The sequence below is a fragment of the Notothenia rossii genome (assembly GCF_949606895.1).
Source record: "Notothenia rossii genome assembly, chromosome: 11".
Classification (NCBI taxonomy): domain Eukaryota; kingdom Metazoa; phylum Chordata; class Actinopteri; order Perciformes; family Nototheniidae; genus Notothenia; species Notothenia rossii.
The window spans coordinates 2,546,539-2,563,790 of record NC_136910.1 but is presented as its reverse complement, the minus strand read 5'-3'; the positions used below and the strand labels follow the sequence as shown (position 1 = coordinate 2,563,790).

The following is a 17,252-nucleotide window of genomic DNA, read 5'->3' as shown; positions in this document are numbered from 1 at the left end:
GCTCCGCTAACCCTTTAAATCTGCTCTCCCCTCTGACAGCTGTCATTTCGTTCTCAACGCAACCCTCCTCCCCCCCTTTACACCTCCTGTCCCTCTGAATCCAGGGTCAAGCTAAGCCCCTCCCCTTCAGACCGACCCCAACCATCCATTCACCACCACCAGGGTCAAGCTAAGCCCCTCCCCTTCAGACCAAACCCAACTATCCATTCACCACCACCAGGGTCAAGCTAAGCCCCTCCCCTTTAGACCAAACCCAACTATCCATTCACCACCACCAGGGTCAAGCTAAGCCCCTCCCCTTCAGACCGACCCCAACTATCCATTCACCACCACCAGGGTCAAGCTAAGCCCCTCCCCTTCAGACCAAACCCAACTATCCATTCACCACCACCAGGGTCAAGCTAAGCCCCTCCCATTTAGACCAAACCCAACTATCCATTCACCACCACCAGGGTCAAGCTAAGCCCCTCCCCTTCAGACCGAACCCAACCATCCATTCACCACCACCAGGGTCAAGCTAAGCCCCTCCCCTTCAGACCGACCCCAACCATCCATTCACCACCACTAGGGTCAAGCTAAGCCCCTCCCCTTCAGACCGACCCCAACCATCCATTCACCACCACCAGGGTCAAGCTAAGCCCCTCCCCTTCAGACCGAACCCAACTATCCATTCACCACAACCAGGGTCAAGATAAGCCACTCCCCTTCAGACCAAACCCAACCATCCATTCACCACCACAAGGGTCAAGCTAAGCCACTCCCCTTCAGACCGAACCCAACCATTCATTCACCACCACAAGGGTCAAGCTAAGCCCCTCCCCTTCAGACTGACCCTAACTATCCATTCACCACCACCAGGGTCTAGACCCCGGGGGGGTTCATCGGATCGGTTCCCCCCTCACGAATGATACTCCCGCACAATGAGTAATAAAGAAGTGTCTCTCACCCGGTAGGGAGTGAGGTAGATGCCTCCCTTCTTGCTCTTCCTGAAAGCTTCGGGCAGGCGTTCGGCGTCACAGAAAACCAGCTCCACGTTATCGTAGTTCATCAAAACGCTGAGGACAGAAACACAGTCAGTGGATCAGAGAGATAACAACGTCACGATTAAAGTGAGACTGCGTATTGTAGAGAATTTAATTTATTCAGTATTTTCTTTATATTGTGTATTATTTAGAACCTCTAGTGATATATGTCCTTCTATCGTGAATTTGTTTATACTTGCTGCTAATGTTATTTTTTACTATATTTGTATATTATTGTATCTTTCAAATATGTTTTACTTGTGTGTAATGCTTGACAAAATAATTTCCCAATTTGGGATAAATAAACTGTCTGTCTCTCTGTTTCTCTCTCTCTCTATGTCTGTCTGTCTGTCTGTCTGTCTGTCTGTCTGTCTGTCTGTCTGTCTGTCTGTCTGTTTCTCTCTCTCTCTCTCTCTCTCTCTCTCTCTATGTCTCTATGTCTCTCTCTCTGTCTCCCTGTCTCTCTGTCTCCCTGTCTGTTTGTCTGTCTCTCTTTCCTGCTTTTTAAACACATGTGCTCTCCAGCACAGGTTAGCTCTGAGTGTTAGCGATGCTAATGTAAACAAAGACGAGATTATGTCCAAAACACGTCAGGCATTGTCTCTGATAGCAACTCTCTGTGGGTCCGCCGCCGATTTGACGTCATATCGGCAGCAAATCTGTATCCGCTCGTTGTACCCCCGTTTTTAAAAGATATGGGTACGGAGCATGGATGTATAATAAGAACTGGATACAACGTGGGAGGCGGAGTCTCGTTCTTTCCTATGAGAGCTGCTCATTGGCGCATGAGGACAAAATGGCCCAACTTTTGAGAGAGCGAAACGTCACAGATTACCCATCATGCCTAGCTGTCAGAGCAGAAGAACCCGTACGTGCGCTCACAGAGCATGCGCACCTTAAGCCCCGCCCCCCCACTCTCGGCTCGGTAGAATTAATGGAGAAAGAAAATACATCTAGATTCGGCTTTTAGTGCATTTTACAACTTTAAGGACCGAATGATTCTAATAAGGGCTAAAAAACAGTTCATACTGGGTAGTTTATTTAGTTTAAAAAAAAGTATCCGCTGATTTACAGACGTCTCTTTCCCAATGTTAGTCAATGGGGAAAAGTCTTTCTGGGCCCAGTGATTTCACGGACTGATACGGAAAGTGTAGTACCGCCGTTTGGCCACAACGAATATTTTCATCAGAGTCCGGCGCACTTCCTGGAGGCTTGGTACGGAGGAAAAGAGAAAGGTTTTTATTTTCTGACGCTGCGAGAGTTCCCCGACACACCGGGGACATATTTATGTATAGAAGACATCAAAAAGGGCATTTTGCATGATAGGTCCCCTTTAAATAAATAAATGACTGGTTTCTAGTCCAACTGTCCCGTCTCTAAACATAGCCGCTCTCTTTCAGTAAATAATGCAGAAAAAGGATTAGCTGAGTTTGGCTGTGAAGGTTTATCAGGAAGATCCAGAGAGTTCTAGAATAAATGACCCTGAAGGAAGTGCAGACTAAACAAAGGATTGATAGGAAGACATGGAGGATAAACACAAGGAGAAGGGCAGTAACAAGACACTGTCATACATGAGAGACTACAGTTAGAATAATAATAAATAAGCTTTAAAGGTCACCTATTATATAAAATCCTCTTCTTCATGTCTCTTCTACATCAACATGTGTCCCCTCTTCTCCATGTCTCTTCTACATCAACATGTGTCCCCTCTTCTTCATGTCTCTTCTACATCAACATGTGTCCCCTCTTCTTCATGTCTCTTCTACATCAACATGTGTCCCCTCTTCTTCATGTCTCTTCTACATCAACATGTGTCCCCTCTTCTTTATGTCTCTTCTACATCAACATGTGTCCCCTCTTCTTCATGTCTCTTCTACATCAACATGTGTCCCCTCTTCTCCATGTCTCTTCTACATCAACATGTGTCCCCTCTTCTTCATGTCTCTTCTACATCAACATGTGTCCCCTCTTCTTCATGTCTCTTCTACATCAACATGTGTCCCCTCTTCTCCATGTCTCTTATACATCAACATGTGTCCCCTCTTCTTCATGTCTCTTCTACATCAACATGTGTCCCCTCTTCTTCATGTCTCTTCTACATCAACATGTGTCCCCTCTTCTTCATATCTCTTCTACATCAACATGTCTCCCCTCTTCTTCATGTCTCTTCTACATCAACATGTGTCCCCTCTTCTTCATGTCTCTTCTACATCAACATGTGTCCCCTCTTCTTCATGTCTCTTCTACATCAACATGTGTCCCCTCTTCTCCATGTCTCTTCTACATCAACATGTGTCCCCTCTTCTTCATGTCTCTTCTACATCAACATGTGTCCCCTCTTCTCCATGTCTCTTCTACATCAACATGTGTCCCCTCTTCTTCATGTCTCCTCTACATCAACATGTGTCCCCTCTTCTCCATGTCTCCTCTACATCAACATGTGTCCCCTCTGTGGAAAGAGACTCTGAAAGTTTCAGAAACAAAGATTCTCTCTCTTTTTGATCCATTTATATAAAAACCTGTCTGAAAATGAGCTGATCAGATTTTGGCCACTTTATGATGTCATAACAATGTTTTGTTTTAACCATTAGCCCAGTGGTTTTCAAAGTGTGTGGAGACCCCTGGTGGGTTGCGGAGGTACTGCAGGGGGGGCGCGGGAAGATTTTTTTATTTTATTATTTTCTTCTTTTAGCTTTGTGAAGCACCTTGAGATGACGTTGTTTTTAAAGTGTGCTATATAAATCAAATGTATTATTATTATTATTATTATTCTCATTGGTCAGAGAGCTGTGGGCATACTGTTGCCTTTTGCAACATCCTACTTGTGTGAGATAGGCTTTTCTTGCTGCCATCAAAACGAGATACAGATCAAAGCTGAACATTGAGAATGAACTGAGAGTGGCAGTCTCAAAACAACAGCCCCGGTTTGACAAGATCTGCGAGGGAAAGCAAGCACACACAAGTCATTGATAGGCTATGTGTGGAATAGGAATGGTAGAGTGATGTGATCGTTTGCAACCTGCAGTAGAAATAGTAGTTCATTCATATATTTTCCTTAGAGAAATTTGGATTTAAAAATCTACTACTCTGGGAAGAAGGCCTGCTAGTTTTAATTAGGCCAAATTAATTCACAGTATCTATTACAAGCACTTTTGTTCATGTGTAATCCATAATAAAATATACAATTATAGTTGGATCTTTGTATTAGGGCTGCTCAATTAAATCGTATTTTAATTGCGATTACGATTATGGCTTGCAACGATTACAAAAACAACGTGATTGAAATAAAACGATTTTTTTTTTATTATTACTTTTTTTAAATGTTTTATAATTTTTGTTTTGTTTTGTTTTTCAGTTGAATTATACTTAAAGTTCTGGGTAATCCACTGTTAACAACATACTGTTCACATTTTCTCCAATAAATGGATGTTTTCAAAGTCAATGAATAATCGCATTTAATAATCGCAATTACAATTATTGATCCAAATAATCGAGATTATGATTTTTGCCATAATCAAGCAGCCCTACTTTGTATCTTATTATTATTAGTAGAGAAAATGTAATGTTTTTACAACAATATACAATTAATCCTACCAATATAGATGGGAACCGGGTTGCGGGGTCCCGAAAATATTTCCAATTACCCAAGGGGGGGCCGACTGAAAAGGTTTGGGAACCACTGCATTAGCCAATCAGCAACCAAGGTAAACCAGGTTATTCAGATTCTTTACTTAAGTAAAATAATAAAATAAGGTGGTCTTTTACAACTTAAATCCAATTAGATAAGTGATTAAAAAGTATAAATATAATACAATTTAAAATAAATAACATTAAATTAAAAATAATTAAATACATTTTGATAAGTAGTAACAAATAAATTAATAAAATAAAAATATATTACAATACAATTATAACTTAGATTAAAGAAAGGAAAGTATGAGATTAATACATCAATAATTAAATCAGATCAAATAAGCCAACAGATGCTTAGAAGATATTTTAATGTATTATAGACAGGATGAATTAACGACAGCACCTGAACTGTCATGTTAGTTTATCTGCGGACATTCCAACGGTTGTTAACGGTTGTTTACTAGTTAGCTGCTGATGCTAACTGTGTGCTAACCTCTCGCTGTTGTTGATGATGACTCCTCCTCCGGACTCGGAGTGGTTCTGGTTCAGAGTCATGATGGTCCGGACTCTCAGAGGAGATACAGCAGATGAAGGTGATCCTCTTCCAGGTCTTCTACGGGCCTCTCTGCGGATCCTGGGTCGGTTTCTGATGTCGCGGTTCTTGTTGTCAAAGAGATGCTCGGATGATTTTCAGCGTTGCACCTGCTCTTCCGGTACACGTAAGAAACGCCAACTACGTGACGTCAGACGTAGTTAAAGATGATACGTGTTTTTTTTTATTAAATCACATAGAAAATACATTATTATTTGTTACATTTGATTTAAATTAAACTGTTAATGACAAGGTAACACGTGAGAATATTTAACATGCTAATGACTATTTAATATAGTAGACTTTTAACTATTTATTAGGTCAAACAGAAGCCATATAGCCATATAATGAGTATTTTCTATACTTTAGTTCACTTTAAATCACACAGGGATCATGCATACATTATATATATGTATTTTTTTTAAAGTAAATTATGAGTACGGTTATAATATGACATTTCAATTCAATTAGAAGCCTGAATTAGGGTCAAATTAATGTTGACAGCAAACAGAATAGGGCAGAAAATGACTAAAGAATCATAAAAACAAAATAAAATAAATAAATCATGAATAATAAATACATATGTGCTTTAATAAATAGGGGGAACAAAGTTGAAATGTATACGAACTCATTTATTTTATACGTTTCTACATTTTTGTTATGCGTTTGTACTTTTATAAATAAAGCCAGAAATAAATAAAAATAAATAAATTTCTTAAATAAATGTAAAAAAACTTGATAATAAAACAAGTCATAAATAAATATTGTATGGATGTATTTTTCTTTTTTGTTTACCAACAAGTATTTATTTCCTTATTTATCGGTGAATTTTCTTCATGCATTAATTTATACTTATGTCCTTTTCCACACTTTACAGTGAGTATCCAGCGTTAGCCATTTACAGTAAGCAGCCTCTCTTCTCAGAATCAGACAACGGTCGGGTTGCAAAAGCACCTCCTGTTTGTGAAAGCTGCAAGGAGAAGCAAAACCAGATTGTGGGCAAACAGTGTAGACACAGCTGACCTTCCTTTGTGCAAGTCACATTTAGAAATGTACAACATGTCGTGTGTAATTATACAGTTTAGCTGGGATAAATGAAGTAACTCTCCCCTTATACTATGTAACTGAAACGCCTGTATTGGACTCGTTTGTTTACTTCCAGGACGTCATGTGGGAGGCGTGTGGACTAGTGCGTTGGTGTTCAGATCAGGGGGGGCACAGGTTCAAACCCCACTGCAGTCAGCATGTCGTTGTGTCCCTGAGACACTTCACCCCAAATTGTTCCTGTGGGGATTGTCCACAGTATGGAGTATGTAAGTCACTGTGGATAAAAACTTCTAACAAGTAACATGTAACGTAATGACATCACTACTGTATGTAACACAGAGAAATGCAGTTTTTATGATAGTATTTTGTGATTTATGTGTTGACACAAGGAGATATTCAAAATCCCCTCTCAGAAAACCATTGACTCTCATAAGTCAACAACATTAAACAACAATTTTAAACATGGCTTTGTGCAATAGTCACATTTCTGTACGGGAAATGTAGGCAAATTAACCCCTGTTTAATAACATAATGCCTCATTTGCATATGTAAACATAGCATTTCAGAAAGCTTGTGATACAAAAGATAATTGTCTTAATGTCAGTAATCATCTTGTGACGTTTCAGGATGATATCTGTTTGTTTAAATGTTTACCATATTCACCTTTTGAAAGATGTCCACACACCGGACTGTTTGCAGATCTATAATAGAGTACGTATCCTTTGAATTTCCTTTTAACACACAATGCTCACAGACCACAGAAGGACTGCTGTGTCATGTCACCGCTGTTTCATTACCACATTCATCAGGTGGGAGGGGGGTCCATTGTATGACTGCAAACACTACATAATAACAGCATTAATTGTGATTAAAACCACGGAGCCAGGAATGAGATGAAATGTATTTTATTTTGCATTAAGACACTTTATTCAGGAGATGACGAGATAGTCATAAGTCACAGTTACTGATGTTACCACCTTCTACAGGAAGTGATGACTTCCTGTCGCTGTTTGATAGAGCATACTGCTTCCTTATATCACAAGGATATTTCACACACACACACACCGACAAAAACACACACCGACACACACACATCAGGCAGGTTGTTGAATATCCTCATCATCATGTCCAGTGAAAGACACACCGTCAGAAAGGGAGATAATCTGCTGCAAACACCTGACCAGGTAAGGGCTGTCATGCAATTCATATGTATTTACATATGGCAGGCAGAATTTTGATTAATGTTGTCGCCCAGCGTGGTTTATATGGAGCTGTGGTGGTGACGCTGTTCAAGAAATACAGAAATATGAATGTTTGTTTAGCTCCCTTTCTGCAGGTTAGTGCCGTTCAAAGTGCTTCATAATTGACTGTAAAGCAGATAAGAAGAACCGTAGATTGGCAAAAACAACACGAAAAATAAGTGAAATGAACAATTTAAGACAAAATGCAGGCAAATGAATAAAAACGTGGTTAAATCTTCAATAAAATACAAATTAAATAACTTTAATACGTACAAAAACATAAATAAGTGTGTAAGTAGTTTTGGATAAAAGGGTCTAACAAATGACATGTAATGTAATGTAATAGAAAATATTGTTAAAATGTAATAACTTAATTACTAAAAAAATAACAGTGATTCATAAAAGAACAATAAAACATTTTAATATGAATGTACACTTAATCAAAAAGGAGGATAAATGTGTTTAAAATATCTATTATTTAATCGTTTAAAAAAATTAAGTTTAAAGATGAATTATCGCTTCGACGAGTGTTTTTCTAGGTGTTATTTTAACAAATTCTTCTGCACAGCTTTTTAAGTTTTAAGTAAATGTTCCTGTTTCCTTTCTTTGGTAAAGCCCCAAGCCTATAATTGTCCAATGACTAATAACCATGTCACAAATCCCACTCAGACACTGACTCATTTGGTCCAAAGTGTTTTTCTTTTTAAGACAACATGATCATGAATCATAATGTTTTTTAGATGTGTGCTGGGTTCAGATCAGTGGCGATTCTAGAGTCTGTGGGGGCCCTAGGCAAAAATTCACTAGGGGCCCTCGAACCAGCTTTCATCACCATCAGTGGCGTCCCAACACACTCTTCAGTGAACCCACACAAACCATGTCTCTGCAAATGTTTAAATCCTATTGTTAAGATAATCCAGCCATGTTTAAAGAGACAGTATTTGTTTACTATGCAAACATAATTGAATATGTTTGTGATGTTTGTGATGGGTACAGGTGTATTTGCATATTTATTTTCAGTAACAGCTGCTATTCATTCCCTGTGAGGTGAATTTCCCTGGGTTTGTATTTGAGGGTTGTTTGCTGTCAGTCTTTTTATTATCAGCGAGAGAGGAAGTTCCTTAGCCGCCGGCCTTATCAGGAAATCAAAAACAAGTGTGTCTTCAGTCTTGTGATGCAATTTTGTTCCTTGCAAATGGAGGTCTGTTTGCACATTCATGATACAGAATTAACTTTTAATTACTTGTTCAAATAAATACGTCATGGTTAGATTCCCTGGATTTAAGCCTGAGCATCTTTTTTGTTTTCCAGGGACATGGATCAGCGGGCCTCAGACAGGTAACACTGCTTTTCAACATTTATTTGATTTGTTTATGTGGTGTATATCAGTATGTAGTGTCTCTACTTTAAAGAGTCCTCTCCTGCTGATGTTCAGGTGTATATCAGTATGTAGTGTCTCTACTTTAAAGAGTCCTCTCCTGCTGATGTTCAGGTGTATATCAGTATGTAGTGTCTCTACTTTAAAGAGTCCTCTCCTGCTGATGTTCAGGTTTATATCAGTATGTAGTGTCTCTACTTTAAAGAGTCCTCTCCTGCTGATGTTCAGGTGTATATCAGTATGTAGTGTCTCTACTTTAAAGAGTCCTCTCCTGCTGATGTCCAGGTGTATATCAGTATGTATTGTCTCTACTTTAAAGAGTCCTCTCCTGCTGATGTTCAGCTGTATATCAGTACGTAGTGTCTCTACTTTAAAGAGTCCTCTCCTGCTGATGTTCAGGTGTATATCAGTATGTAGTGTCTCTACTTTAAAGAGTTATCTCCTGCTGATGTTCATGTGTATATCAGTATGTAGTGTCTCTACTTTAAAGAGTCCTCTCCTGCTGATGTTCATGTGTATATCAGTATGTAGTGTCTCTACTTTAAAGAGTTATCTTCTACTGATGTTCATGTGTATATCAGTATGTAGTGTCTCTACTTTAAAGAGTCCTCTCCTGCTGATGTTCAGGTGTATATCAGTATGTAGTGTCTCTACTTTAAAGAGTCCTCTCCTGCTGATGTTCATGTGTATATCAGTATGTAGTGTCTCTACTTTAAAGAGTCCTCTCCTGCTGATGTTCATGTGTATATCAGTATGTAGTGTCTCTACTTTAAAGAGTCCTCTCCTGCTGATGTTCAGGTGTATATCAGTATGTAGTGTCTCTACTTTAAAGAGTTATCTCCTGCTGATGTTCATGTGTATATCAGTATGTAGTGTCTCTACTTTAAAGAGTCCTCTCCTGCTGATGTTCAGGTGTATATCAGTATGTAGTGTCTCTACTTTAAAGAGTCCTCTCCTGCTGATGTTCAGGTGTATATCAGTATGTAGTGTCTCTACTTTAAAGAGTCCTCTCCCGCTGATGGTCATGTGTATATCCATATGTAGTGTCTCTACTTTAAAGAGTCCTCTCCTGCTGATGTTCAGGTGTATATCAGTATGTAGTGTCTCTACTTTAAAGAGTCCTCTCCTGCTGATGTTCAGGTATATCAGTATGTAATGTCTCTACTTTAAAGAGTTCTCTCCTGCTGATGTTCAGGTATATCAGTATGTAGTGTCTCTACTTTAAAGAGTCCTCTCCTGCTGATGTTCAGGTGTATATCAGTATTTAGTGTCTCTACTTTAAAGAGTCCTCTCCTGCTGATGTTCAGGTGTATATCAGTATGTAGTGTCTCTACTTTAAAGAGTTCTCTCCTGCTGATGTTCAGGTGTATATCAGTATGTAGTGTCTCTACTTTAAAGAGTTCTCTCCTGCTGATGTTCAGGTGTATATCAGTATGTAGTGTCTCTACTTTAAAGAGTCCTCTCCTGCTGATGTTCAGGTATATCAGTATGTAATGTCTCTACTTTAAAGAGTTCTCTCCTGCTGATGTTCAGGTATATCAGTATGTAGTGTCTCTACTTTAAAGAGTCCTCTCCTGCTGATGTTCAGGTGTATATCAGTATTTAGTGTCTCTACTTTAAAGAGTCCTCTCCTGCTGATGTTCAGGTGTATATCAGTATGTAGTGTCTCTACTTTAAAGAGTCCTCTCCTGCTGATGTTCAGGTGTATATCAGTATGTAGTGTCTCTACTTTAAAGAGTTCTCTCCTGCTGATGTTCAGGTGTATATCAGTATGTGGTATCTCTACTTTAAAGAGTCCTCTCCTGCTGATGTTCAGGTGTATATCAGTATGTATTGTCTCTACTTTAAAGAGTCCTCTCCTGCTGATGTTCAGGTATATCAGTATGTAGTGTCTCTACTTTAAAGAGTTCTCTCCTGCTGATGTTCAGGTGTGTATCAGTATGTGTCTCTACTTTAAAGAGTCCTCTCCTGCTGATGTTCAGGTGTATATCAGTATGTAGTGTCTCTACTTTAAAGAGTTCTCTCCTGCTGATGTTCAGGTGTATATCAGTATGTAGTGTCTCTACTTTAAAGAGTCCTCTCCTGCTGATGTTCAGTTGTATATCAGTATGTAGTTGATTTCTGACTTTTCCTTCTCTTGACAGTTGTCGCCCAGCCATTCACGTAAACTGGGGGTTACGAGGAAATTTCGAGAAAGGAGGGTAGGTGACCTTCCAAAGACCTCAGATTTACCTTAAAATCTTACATTTATTTATTTATTATTACAAGCCTCATTTGCATATTAAAACATAACATTTCAGAAAACTCATAATGCAAAAATATAATTGTTTTAATGTCAGTCATAAACTAGGGAAGTTTCATTCTGATATCTAATCATTTTTTTTTTTTAACCTATTCAGCTGTAGCGCCTCATGTATCAAATGCTCTGTTCTTTCCCTTTAGGATTTGAAAGAAGATGAAAACCCAGAAGAGAAAGCACGGAAACTCAAAGAGCGTGAGGTATCACCGATCATGTGTTTGTACTTTACATCATTTTAAAATAGTTTTCCGAACAGACAGATCTCACTTTGTCTTAATTTCTGTTTAAAGCTGAAGCCTCTGTACAAAGAGCTGCTGTACACCATCACTCATAAAATGGGAAAACCTTCAACAACCGAGATCTTCACAGAAAACCAACTTCACCAGTACATTAAGGAGGTAAAAAAATTGACATAACTGCTGTGCTGATGAGTATAACAAAATGCAGGTATGTCGGATTTCTGTGTTGGACCCTGAAGGCATCATCTCCCCAGTTCAATGGGATTTTTGATTATCGCAGAAATTAATCTCAAACGTGTATGACACACGTTTTGTTCAGCATGATAATCTCCACACATTAAAACCACTTTATGAAGTTAAAAGCTAACGATAGTCTATAAAAGAACTACAGCACGGTCACATGACTTCACGTCACCACCGCTAAGCTAAAGGAGGCTAATGTTGGGCTATAAAGGAACTACAGCACGGTCACATGACTTCACGTCACCACCGCTAAACTAAAGGTGGCTAATGTTGGGCTATAAAAGAACTACAGCACGGTCACATGACTTCACGTCACCACCGCTAAGCTAAAGGTGGCTAATGTTGGGCTATAAAGGAACTACAGCACGGTCACATGACTTCACGTCACCACCGCTAAACTAAAGGTGGCTAATGTTGGGCTATAAAAGAACTACAGCACGGTCACATGACTTCACGTCACCACCGCTAAACTAAAGGTGGCTAATGTTGGGCTATAAAGGAACTACAGCACGGTCACATGACTTCACATCACCACCGCTTAGCTAAAGGCGGCTAATGTTGGGCTATAAAGGAACTACAGCACGGTCACATGACTTCACGTCACCACCGCTAAGCTAAAGGCGGCTAATGTTGGGCTATAAAGAAACTACAGCACGGTCACATGACTTCAAGTCACCACCGCTAAGCTAAAGGCGGCTAATGTTGGGCGTGATGGTGTTTAGCCGTTTTAAAATTCACTAGTGGGCTATTTATTGACGTTAACCACTTATTTCAAACTTCCAGATAAAAAAAGCTGAGTCATGTCTCGATGTCAGGACTCATTACTGTCAGGGCTGCCAACACTGCCGCATTGAGCGTGAGAGTCACGCAAACCCATATCTCACGCACTCATGCCACACATGCCTTTCCTCATGCTAAGTTTTCGTCCAAAATAAATGTATATAAATCTAAAAATAAAGTGAAGGAACAGCAAACCGAGCGGTCTAAGAAATGAAACGGTCTTCTGGCTTAGTTCAGTAAAGTTGGAACGATATAGGGAGATTCTGATTTCACGGATCAAGAACTCTTGAACAAAATGTTATTCAGACACAAATGACGTCTCCTAAGTACCGTGGTAAGGTTGACAACGAACTACAATCACTTTTTGATCAAAAAAAGCCAATACGCGCCGTCCTCCGAGCTGGACACATTACAATGGTCTCTATCTGCAGCCGGAGAAGAAACGAGTGCTCAGGGACCGTCTGCAAAGTGCAACTCCGAAAAAAGAGAATACAATAATATTCAATCAATATTATACAGCTTATTACTACCAAACTCACTACACACATCAATAGTCTCCTGGTGGTCATACTACAGCAAGGAGTTTGGAAGAATATGCTTTTGAATAATTTTGGGGAATATTTATAATGTAAAATCTTCAATAAATATAGCATCATCTTAAATACTTTACTATTATACAGTATATTTCTACCAAACTCACTATCTGCATTGTTGTTGTTAGGATCTGGTTAGCTAGCTGTGCTAACGGGTATTAGAAGCTGTTTCTAAAACAAGGAGAGAGAGAGCTCGGTCCTTTCAGACTGAGAGAGATACAGCTCAGTGAGGTAAGGGACTCTCTGTTTAGATAGTTAACTTTAGTCTAGTTATCTCAGTGGATCTCAAACGGTTTGGTCACCATTTATGAGAATAAATAAAAAACAGTTATGAAATACTATATGACAGTAAAACAAGAATACAGTTTTAAAAGGGGAGTGATTTGTAAAATATCCATAAAGAAAAATAAAATCTGTTTACAGTTCTGTTTCATATGGGTGTTGAGAGATGTATCCATAGATCTCTTAATGTTGCTCTCAAAACGCACCAGGTTGATGATGCATTTAACTTCAATATATTTAACCCCGCGCGGGGTACACTGTGTATGTGCGTATTCCACTGTAGCGCCCGGTACATTAATGGGAAACCCTAGTTTGTACATGTTCAATACATTTGTAACACTGTACACATGAACGTTTCTTTTTTCGGTTCACCAAAAATATAAATCTCACTCCAAGCTGAACTCAAATGTTGGCAGCCCTGCATTACTGCAGTGTTTTTGACAGTTTGTTGTTTTTCCATCCACCAGGCTTTCACTATGACAGACTCAGAGCACGAGAGCCTGACAGAGCGAGCGGAGGGGACAGAGGTGAGAACAGAAAGTCAACATTTTCCAATTAATGTGCCTTCAGAAACCCCTCATGTCTATTTAAAGCACTCATGCCAAGCTTCAACCACTTTCTATTATACCAGTGGAAGACATTAAGACATGTGCATCTGAACTATCTTTTACAGCCCCCAGTTTACTGCCTCATGGCCACCGTCAAGGAAGCCAAGGGAATTCTGGGAAAAGACGTCAGTGGTAAGGATGAATCCTTATGAGTTGGTGACCTGCTGATTTTCATTTATTTGAGCCACCAAAAGATCAAAGTTGTCACGTTTTCGCCACAGTTTTCTTAACACCTACTCTAATTTAACTTTAAAAAGGACAACTGCTATACATTTAAATTTTAGCATTTTAATTTTCAGCATTTTAGCATGCTTAAATGAGCATTTAATGACATGGATTGCTAGCTGTCTGTTGAATTCATTTCATTGACGATTTTCTTGGGTCATCTAATGTTTGATTCACTGCCAAGTAATCCACTTTGATGTTCACAATGTCTCCTCAGAAAAGGCCTCAATCCCATAAACAAGTGGCAATTTCTCTGAAAAACAGAAACTCAAATGGATCATTATTGGACCATAATTTCTCAAATAACCAGAACCTGCAGAAATACTGATCCGTTAGCTTTAGCCGCACTTTGTGTTCAAAGTTCAAGGTTCTTTATAGAGTCACACGAACATAGCTACAGTGTAGTTATGTCGATGAAATTCTTAGGTCACATGCTTCTCCAACAGTGCAACACAATAACACAGATAAACAGACAAATATAGTGCAAGTAAATAACAAATAGTAATGCTAATTCAGTGTTCAGTGCTAGTTAGCAAATGTTAGCATGCAAAAACAAAAGATACGAGCTAAACATTGACACTTTAGCCTAATCATTGTGCATGTCAATTAGCATGCTTGGCATTTAAAGAAAATTAATTCTGAGGATTTAGTATTTGTAAAGTAATATTTGAGAGGTTTGTTGATTGAATTCCTCCAAACTGACATGTTTCAGTCCTCATGCAGATATACCCACTCCTCTCACTTCCTGTTCGCTGTGGTCTCAGTGGATTAATCTCTTGCTATCTCTTTATTTTGAAATACTGCTGTGCCACATGTCAGCAGACTGTGGCATTGAGTCTTCTGCTCATTTATTGTGTGTTTCCCAGGGTTCAGCGACCCGTACTGCATTATAACCGTAATGGAGGACGAGGAGGAGAGTCGGACGCGTCGCTCCAGATCCAAACCGTCTAAATCCATCGTAAAAGACGCCGTTTCCGATGATAAAATCTTCCAATCTGACATAAAGAAGCAAACTCTGAACCCCATCTGGAACCAAACCTTCATACTGTGAGCGTAAACGTGTTGCTGTTGTTGTTGTTTACCTCAGGTGGAAGTTTGTTTTTCTGATATTTGTATCTTTTTTGGTTTAGAGAGTTTGAAGACTTCGCTGGTGCAAGTTTTCACCTCGAGATGTGGTAAGGAGAACATGAAGAGCTTCACTATTACTGTTTTAAAGTTATTGATATGACTACAAAGAGACACCAAACAACTACAAAGACACACAGTACAACTACAAAGAGACACAGTACAACTACAAAGACACACAGTACAACTACAAAGACACACCAAACAACTACAAAGAGACACCAAACAACTACAAAGAGACACAGTACAACTACAAAGACACACCAAACAACTACAAAGACACACAGTACAACTACAAAGAGACACAGTACAACTTCAAAGAGACACAGTACAACTACAAAGAGACACAGTACAACTTCAAAGAGACACAAAACAACTACAAAGAGACACAGTACAACTACAAAGAGACACAGTACAACTACAAAGACACACAGTACAACTTCAAAGAGACACAGTACAACTACAAAGAGACACAGTACAACTTCAAAGAGACACAGTACAACTACAAAGAGACACAGTACAACTACAAAGAGACACAGTACAACTTCAAAGACACACAGTACAACTACAAAGAGACACAGTACAACTACAAAGAGACACCAAACAACTACAAAGAGACACAGTACAACTTCTGAGAGACACAAAACAACTACAAAGAGACACAGTACAACTACAAAGAGACACAGTACAACTACAAAGAGACACAGTACAACTACAAAGAGACACAGTACAACTTCAAAGACACACAGTACAACTACAAAGAGACACAGTACAACTTCAAAGAGACACAGTACAACTACAAAGAGACACAGTACAACTTCAAAGAGACACAGTACAACTACAAAGAGACACAGTACAACTACAAAGAGACACCAAACAACTACAAAGACACACAGTACAACTACAAAGAGACACCAAACAACTACAAAGACACACAGTACAACTACAAAGAGACACCAAACAACTACAAAGACACACAGTACAACTACAAAGAGACACAAAACAACTACAAAGAGACACAGTACAACTACAAAGACACACAGTACAACTACAAAGAGACACAGTACAACTTCAAAGAGACACAGTACAACTTCAAAGAGACACAGTACAACTACAAAGATACACAGTACAACTACAAAGAGACACAGTACAACTACAAAGAGACACAGTACAACTACAAAGAGACACAGTACAACTACAAAGAGACACAGTACAACTTCAAAGAGACACCAAACCAAGTTTAAAATTCAGCAAAACAACTAAAAAGAGACGCATAACAACTTCAGAAAGACAAACAAATACAAAAGCCGCTTTCAAACCAAGTACTTTGCCGTACTTAGTGCCCAGCACTTAGTTCCCCCATGGAACTAAGTACAGATCGCGTTCACACCGGAATAAGTCCCTGAGGGAAGATTACGCAAATGAAGCCGCTGACGTCACTTCTTCTTCTTCTGCTTTGGGTTTACTGGCAGGCCGCAAACCACTTCACGGCGTATACTGCCACCTGGAGTCCCCGGCTGGAAGTCCCCGGAGTTGGGGACTGGCTTCAGTAGAAGCTGCTGGGACTCCCAGCAGCTTCTACTGAAGCCTTCAGAGTAAATCGCCAGAACGCCGACACCTCCTCATCTCCACCGCTCCCATGTTTTCTTGTGTGTTGCCATAAGTTATTCTCTCTCCGTTGGTTCGCGGTGCTAATGCTAATGCTAATAATGCTAATGCCAGCAAATAAAATGGCGGCTTCAAAAAACTTTTCAGAGTTTTACGGGGCGTGGTTTGCAATCCGCCCAGCCAATCAGAAGTTGGTAGTTTTTTCTCCCCAGGATAGTCCCACCTCTCTAGCAGGCACTAAACATGGGGGTAAAGGTTCTCTGAACTAAGTCTCTTTTTGGTGTGAACGCAAAATTCCAGGCACTAACGGAACTAAACGGGAAAAGTACTCCGGTGT

At 39.5% G+C, this 17,252-nt stretch overlaps 2 protein-coding genes across 2 annotated transcripts in view; one reads left to right on the top strand and one right to left on the bottom strand.

The window, feature by feature from the left end:
• wbp2 (WW domain binding protein 2) overlaps positions 1-5,383 on the bottom strand; it is a 13,292-nt gene extending 7,909 nt beyond the window's left edge. The window contains exons 1-2 of the mRNA XM_079660022.1: positions 5,149-5,383; positions 947-1,055 (exon numbers count right to left, since the gene is read on the bottom strand). Coding sequence (XP_079516148.1) covers positions 947-1,055; positions 5,149-5,210 — 171 coding nt within the window. The 5' untranslated portion in view covers positions 5,211-5,383. The remainder of the gene's footprint in view (positions 1-946; positions 1,056-5,148) is intronic.
• A 1,971-nt stretch (positions 5,384-7,354) lies between these two features.
• unc13d (unc-13 homolog D (C. elegans)) overlaps positions 7,355-17,252 on the top strand; it is a 54,409-nt gene continuing 44,511 nt past the window's right edge. Inside the window, exons 1-9 of the mRNA XM_079660553.1 lie at positions 7,355-7,478; positions 8,847-8,873; positions 11,058-11,114; positions 11,356-11,412; positions 11,503-11,610; positions 13,817-13,876; positions 14,023-14,089; positions 15,049-15,229; positions 15,313-15,357. Of these exons, the coding sequence (XP_079516679.1) occupies positions 7,419-7,478; positions 8,847-8,873; positions 11,058-11,114; positions 11,356-11,412; positions 11,503-11,610; positions 13,817-13,876; positions 14,023-14,089; positions 15,049-15,229; positions 15,313-15,357 (662 nt within the window). The 5' untranslated portion in view covers positions 7,355-7,418. The remainder of the gene's footprint in view (positions 7,479-8,846; positions 8,874-11,057; positions 11,115-11,355; positions 11,413-11,502; positions 11,611-13,816; positions 13,877-14,022; positions 14,090-15,048; positions 15,230-15,312; positions 15,358-17,252) is intronic.